This window comes from Bradysia coprophila, unplaced genomic scaffold (assembly GCF_014529535.1).
Source record: "Bradysia coprophila strain Holo2 unplaced genomic scaffold, BU_Bcop_v1 contig_138, whole genome shotgun sequence".
In the NCBI taxonomy this organism is placed as follows: domain Eukaryota; kingdom Metazoa; phylum Arthropoda; class Insecta; order Diptera; family Sciaridae; genus Bradysia; species Bradysia coprophila.
Window position 1 is genome coordinate 2639960 of NW_023503409.1, and position 7165 is coordinate 2647124.

General features: G+C 35.7%; 1 protein-coding gene across 1 annotated transcript; it reads right to left on the reverse strand.

The window, feature by feature from the left end:
• Positions 1–397: 397 nt before the first annotated feature.
• On the reverse strand, positions 398–2096 carry LOC119073531 (multiple inositol polyphosphate phosphatase 1-like). The gene is made up of 3 exons (XM_037179073.1): positions 1850–2096; positions 742–1786; positions 398–684 (listed from the first exon to the last, which is right to left on the reverse strand). The coding sequence occupies exons 1-3, from the start codon at positions 2040–2042 to the stop codon at positions 519–521; spliced, it is 1404 nt and encodes a 467-aa protein (XP_037034968.1). The 5' UTR covers positions 2043–2096; the 3' UTR covers positions 398–518.
• Positions 2097–7165: the final 5069 nt, after the last annotated feature.

The following is a 7165-nucleotide window of genomic DNA, read 5'->3' on the forward strand; positions in this document are numbered from 1 at the left end:
GTATGTATAACATTGTAAAATTGAAGAAGATAATTGAGCGGAAAATTTGTGTCCGATATGAATGTCCCCACAAGCCCCACAAGAAAGTACTTTTTTATTCTTTAAATTTTGTTACAGTCAAGTCTCGGTACGAAAAAAAAAATTCAGATAAATATTTCTCACATTTCTTATGGCATAACTTTCGCAAAATTTAATTCTTCGAATCATCGAAAAATCACACTTCCACACAATTTGCTAAAATCGATATTTCAGATGTCAATTAAGATCGAATCTTAAATGGAATTCATGTATGGAACGACGATGTTCGAAATAATAATAAATCTTCAACGTCTATTGCTGTAAGGAATGCACATAATATCGGTGAGACGAGAAAGTTTTCTGCATGAATAGACTGAAGTGCTGAAGAGGAAGAATTTTTTATTCATTTCGGTATGTTAGGAAATACAAATTTCATTAACGGTGATCCGACAGTAGATTATATTTATTGAATAAAAGCCACAGTTTCTTCAACATAAAGCTTAATCGCTGCTACAGAAAAATGTTGGACAATTGGCATCAATAAAACGTTGGAAACGATCCACAATGACACTCAACTTGCACACACCAGTTTGTTGATCACATCCTGGAACAAGTATTGGTCTTTCGTTCAGTAGGAAAATCAGGTCGTGGTCATCATCGTCACAGCTGTAAAATCATCAATAGTCAATTTATTGTCAAACATTTTATGAAATTCAATCTCACTCGAAACGAACGACCGCCAAGTTTGAGCTGAACGACGCAATCAAACTGGTCAACCAGTTCCTGCCCGATTGTTGAGCAAAATTGTGTTGATGAATTGGCCAAACGTCTCTAAACGATCCTAATGCGACCAGCATTGATTGAACTTCATCCGTATAAGTCATGAAAATTCGAGCCAAAGTATCAGCATCATTTTCAGATTGCATATGACGCAACAGGTCCTGCAATACGCCACAGTTCATATTTTCTAGTAAGCGCTGGTTTCGAACGCCATAACCACTTGAGTAAAAGAAACCTAAATCCTCGAAGTATTCCAACAGAAGATGATGGTTCACAGAAAATGGAGCGCACCAGGCCGAACTACCCCCAGTTTCTGAATTAGATGTTTCGAATGTTACTCCTACTGTGAATCTGCACCAATTCCACATAGTGAACACTTGATTGAAATTCAATTGATTTGAGGCATGGAAACCTAATTTGGCATTCACTTGCTGTATCATTTCTTGTATCTCAGGCCCATCTCTAAAGGCAACTCGTTGACGATCCCAATCTGCCGTTTCCTCACTGTAAGCTGGACAAAAGTCGAATGGTCTCAATAGCCAATCAACTTCAGGTACAGGTTCGTAGATAACATTTGCGGCTCCAGCTTCCCCAAACAGACCAGTAGCAAAGGCACGAATCGATTCGTTCGTCCGTGGACTGCCTGTGTGACGGAAATGAAAACGAGCTGGTGTGTAGGTCTCGCTTAAAATATCTGGAAAGACCTCTTGAAAACGACGGGAAATATTCTGCAGTGCAAAACGGCCTGAGTCTGTAACCAAGCCTCCATTTTCTACTCGGAAAGTGTCTCCGAAATCTGATTCGATTGTAAAATCACGAATATTTTCATAATCTTCTCTGCAAAGAGTTGTTCTTCCCGCCTCATAGTTACTGACGATGTCGTCTTGAATCGACGATTCCACGAAGTTTATCATTGTCTGGATTGTTGCCGCAACAGGTAAACGAGATCCGTACCGACCCAAATACCAAAATCTCGATGGACTGCAGGCTAAAATAAGATACAAATTCATTAAAGAACTTCATTTCATTGCTCGTTGAGAACTTGTTTTACTTGACATGTACGGATTGACGGTAGTAAAGTTGAATCGACGAATAGCTTCATAACTTGTGATGACCGAACCCATATTTGTCATTGAACGAATGGGATCTGTTGCATAGCAGAAAAACGGATTGTGCATCGAAGCACTAGAATCCACCGAAATGGCTAGCAATGCTAAAATTCCCAACACCAGAACGAACTTCATCGTATTGTTTTTTGTCACCGAAATTCCAACAGAAAACTGACCTACTTCTAACGAAAACGAGTTGTTTTATACGCGAAAGATTCCGTGCACCTAGTAGAGTATCTACGCTAAATTAAAAATAAATTTTTATTGCCTCGGTTGTAAGTTATGCCGGCAGATTATATAATTTACTAATCATCACCATAGTCAATATGTCATTGTCAGTAGGGATTAGGCGTACTACTACTAAAAATTTGGTTAGGCTCATAAATTGCACCTAAATGATTAGATAATTGCTGTACTGAAGATATAGTTAGTGCAACGACGAGGGAGAAACCCACTGATGTCTGAGAACTACACTCAGAAAAAAGTATGGAAAGTTGTTCATCTGTTATCGATAGTGACGCCAACATGAAGCGATGCGAACTGGCTCTTGAGGTGTTTTATAAAAAATTGTACGTTAAAACCAAGGCCAGGCACAGTTTCAGAGTCTGTTGTCGCAAGAATTTCTAACGATGGAAGTAGCAGATTCTAAGATAATAATATTGGTGATGTACTTACCTAGACCTCACTTAGAATGATAACATCATCTCTGTAAAATAGCATTAGTTCAGCAATAATTAACGAATCATTTTAATCTCCGCACGTACAGTACATGTATACCTAATGTGTACGCGGTGTGTTGTTCCTCAGTTACAGTACAAATATTCAAATTCCCTCTGTGGAAATAACGGTATTGGTTTGCTTTGTTATATCCTTTCGAATAAAAATATCACATTTTCTGGAGGTTACCGAAACATCAAATTGCCACTTTAACGCTGGTAGCTTTTGAAATCTTTTCCAACTGACAAAACATCTAAGATCATCGTTTATGTAAAACGGTATACTATTATTATACACTTCCAGTCGGAAAAGAAATCCCGTAATTATCTTGAAAATGCAAAACATCCCAAATTGTATATAGCGGATAGGTTTTATGTCTACGTGGTTTAACAACGGAAATGGGAAGCATCGTTTTAATAAAGCTTAAGTATTCATCACAGAATACACAATATTATATACTGACAGGATATGCCTTTGAAAGAGATTCGAAACTGTAATAACGCAACGAAAACAATGCTTTTAGTATTCGTTCGTAAGTAGAATCATTCAGAGACAATTGGAAAAGTTTTTGAATTGAAATGCTTACACCAAAGGGTTTATGGAGCAAATAGAAAGCATAAATAAATTATGAAGAAAATTATTTGTGGAAATTTTAGTATAACATATGATTATGCATTGAGCTGACATTTTGTAATGTGTTCTGTTCATTTATAAGTGTAGAAGTCGAAGGTATTGAATAAGATTGTTGTTGGGGTGAGGAAGATATTATTTCTATGTACATCAGGAACGACCTATTGTTGTTAACGTAGCCCTGATGAATTTGAATTTCTCATTTTCTAAATATAAGAAATTCATTAAATAAAATGTAAAATATCTTCTCTTCCTCTGCAAACAACAATTCATTCATTCTAGTTTCCTTCATCTTTGTGTACCAGTTATTTTGTCGAAAATAAACACCAATGTAATAAAGCCATGTTAAAGCATCTAATAAATTGAAAGAATGTATGAAGGAAGAAAAAAAAACATGAAAAAGAAGTGAAGGTTTATTAGACAGATATTTTGGGTTTCAACGGAAAATTGGTATAAATAAAAACGAAGGAAAAAGAACGGAAAAAGAAAACTTTCGAGATGGAATGTTTGTTTCATATTGTGTGTATACGTACAAAAAGAAGCAAGATTTTCGTTGGAATCGCGCCAGAACGTCTATTATCAACAAAGACTGGTTCTTCTGTTCAGTCATTGATATCGTGTTGTTATGGAATTTCGGATTTATGGGGCGTTTTTTTTACTTTTTTTTATTGTAAACGGATATACGAAATTCAATTTTTGTAATGTGCTGTTCTTCCCTTATTTTATCCACTCCGTTGCTGTTCTATTCATGAAAAATATAATTTAAAAAAAATTACTTTAAAGCTACTTTCTATATTGAATTTGAATGACCTTTTTTATTCCATTACTCAGTGGAGGCTACATATAGGCATTCTGTCAGCGATTATCCCTAACACATCTACCGAAATCATCTTAAAATAATCCAATTGTCTATGCTAACAATAAGGACTCGAATACTATTATACGCGTACCACTAGGTATCACAGTAAAGTTGTAAGTTGTAAATTACCGAAGGAAAATTTCGGATCGCCATCCACCACCCAACCTGTTAAAACGTGATACGAAGAAGTAGTAAAACATTGAAAACGTATTGTATAGAATTAATGAACATTCCACAACAATGGAATGGGATAAATCGCTCATTTAGGACTAAAGAATTTCCTTTAACCAGAACGTGCTCCAAATACGTGAAATTAGAAAATAAATAAAAAAAAAATTCAAATCATTTGCATAATAAAAATATTGATTTCCATTGCATGACCAGTAGGGGGGTCCAGAATCGTATGGGAAAATAAAAGTTTCGAGAAAGTTGGCGGACCCCGGGGGAAACGAACCTATATGACCCACTGATAAAAAATATATATGGGGCCGATGCGATCCGAGTTGGTTTATGGGTCGCGCAATGACGAAATATGTGAAAAACCACGAAAATGAGGATTAATGAAAAATTGAACGTAACTAACAGATGCTGAGGTCACTTCTTAAGGTGAGTTGGATTATTTCACTTCAGAATAATCCAAAGAGACCGATTTAATGATTTGTAAGTGCATTCGCAGCTCCCAAGTCAGTCATAGATTCGTAATCTGTTCACTCAGTCTTTGGGTTCTTCCAAAACATTTATGGGATGTGCATCGGATATATTCATGTCTAACGAGAGCTTATGGCATAAGCTTTCATTGCAAACAGAAATTTTTTCGAAAACAATTTTTTGAAGATATATAGAAATCGATTTTGGTGCAAAAATGTCAGGGTCGTGAACTCAGGCAATTTTCAAATGACTGTTACGTCAAGACACCAACTTGAAACTTATTGTGTGTGGGCTCGTTAGAAAGCCACTGTCATTACCTTTACAACGACACCTAACACTTAATTTAAATAGTGACCTCGCCTGACTTTGTATTACTTGGAAATTATATGTCGATTTTTGTCTATATCGATATTGTTAGGTGTGCCCAGACGATATAAAAATTCCAAAAAGTGGGACCAACGCATTTTTGTTGCTTTTGTATCTAATCTAAGTTGTCTGGACCAAAAAAGTTTGATATTGTCGTTAAAAAAAATTTCTCATACAAAGTAATGGAAAAAATGTATGGAAAATTTCAGTGTTTTTTCACACATTTCGTCCTTGAGCGACCCATAAACCAACTCGGATCGCATCGGCCCCATATACAATTTTTATCAGGAGGCCATAAAGGTTTATTTTCCCAGGGGTCCGCCAACTTCCTCGACACTTTTATTTTTTGGACCCCCCTAATGACCAGACCATAAATATTTGTAGATTTCGCATTCCCCATGTACGGACATCAATGTTACACATATTTTGAATGATGACACACGCTGTATACCCTTCAAATACATAGAGCTATGGCTCTCGCTAACATTTGAAGCGTTATTTGATGCACGTTGTTTATCACACCTACATTTTAGATACAGACATTGCGAATGAATTTTAATTAAATATTCTGTTTTGCACTGTTTACCCAATTAAAAGAAGAGGAATCGTGTGAAATTAAAGTGTAAATATACAAATTTGTTGGCTGTCTCTTCGGAGTGCATGGTGTTATTTGTAAAACAATTACTATCACTCGTAATGTGATATGGCAGTGGAATTATTTTGTAGTCCGGTAAATTTTTCGATATCCACTTCAAAAATCATGGAATGCCAGTCATACGACATCTAGAATGAAAGTCACAGGCTCTGGCTTTGGTTGCTTCACATGTAACAAGTAAGTTAGGACTATCGATTTTGTATCGAACCACTGAAAATACTTTCATTCAAAGAACCTGCACACACTAACACCAAACACTCACACAACCTCGATTTATTCCAGTGAAGTACAAGATTTGATGATAACATTGCATAATACTTCAGGTTGTGTTTGTACGTTTAGCTGTGAGAAATATATTTCGAAACTTTGGTAGGAGATGGGGCTACTCTAAACGCACCGTGCATTCCCAAAATTATCGGGAAAATACGTGATAATGGCTTGATACAATAACATATAAACAGTCTGGCAATGTGGTGTTTCTTACCAACTTATTCTATTAGATGAAGTAGTAAACTTTGTAATTGACTCCTTTTCTATTACATTAGCGCTAAGACTCGGTAGTAAATGTCGTCCCGTCCCGACTATATTACAATTTTAATTTAATTTTCTATTGTAATTACCTTTACGTTGCGTTGTTTTGTTGTAAAATTTGGATAGCTATGGAAACCTTTTCTGTTATTTTCTGTGCATCAACGACAAATTGAAATCAACAGAATAAAAATGAACAAAAAAAAACAATTTAATTATTCCGCCAACAATGGAACCAAAGACATTCTTTAGCGTATATTCATTCATTAAAGTACTTAAGGAACGAGGAAAAAACAACACTGGCATTTTGTTTTATTTAAATAGTAAAACAAAAGTCGTTGAATTCCATAAAAGGATAAATTTTGCTCTGTGGCTGACTGCAGACGATAGCACTTTTTGTTTGTTTTTTTTTTTTGGAATATTTTATTCATAATTTGCATACGACCGTTTTCAGTTCTTTACGGCGGAACGATGATTCAGTAATTTATGTTTACCTCACAGTATGTCGCACTCGCAACTCGCATCCACTAATACGTTTTCACATTAAAAAAAAATGCAAGAACACTCCGCGGTGTTTGGGAATCAAAAGTTAGTCGATTAAGCGAAATATGCCAAAAAGCTCGATATTACATTCCATTCAGAATATATGAATAAATTGGACTGTCGACTATATTTCGATGATGTGAAACATCCAGATGAAGTGTTGTTTTCGTGCGATTGATATACAGGATTTGAACTTGACAAATTATCGCCCAAATTATCGTAGTGTGACAATGTTTATGACTTGGGGTATGGATGCGAAAGATTATAATCGAGAAATAAAAGCGAAATGTGAAAGAAGAGGGATATAAAATG

What these genes read in the sequence shown, in the direction of transcription:
- LOC119073531 (XM_037179073.1), bottom strand. Translation starts at nt 2,042, where the DNA reads ATGAAGTTCGTTCTGGTGTTGGGAATTTTAGCATTGCTAGCCATTTCG. An exon ending in CGTCAATCCGTACATGTCAA is followed by an intron (nt 1,787 to 1,849) that starts GTAAAACAAGTT and finishes ATCTTATTTTAG; the next exon opens with CCTGCAGTCCATCGAGATTT. An exon ending in TTGGCGGTCGTTCGTTTCGA is followed by an intron (nt 685 to 741) that starts GTGAGATTGAAT and finishes ATGATTTTACAG; the next exon opens with CTGTGACGATGATGACCACG.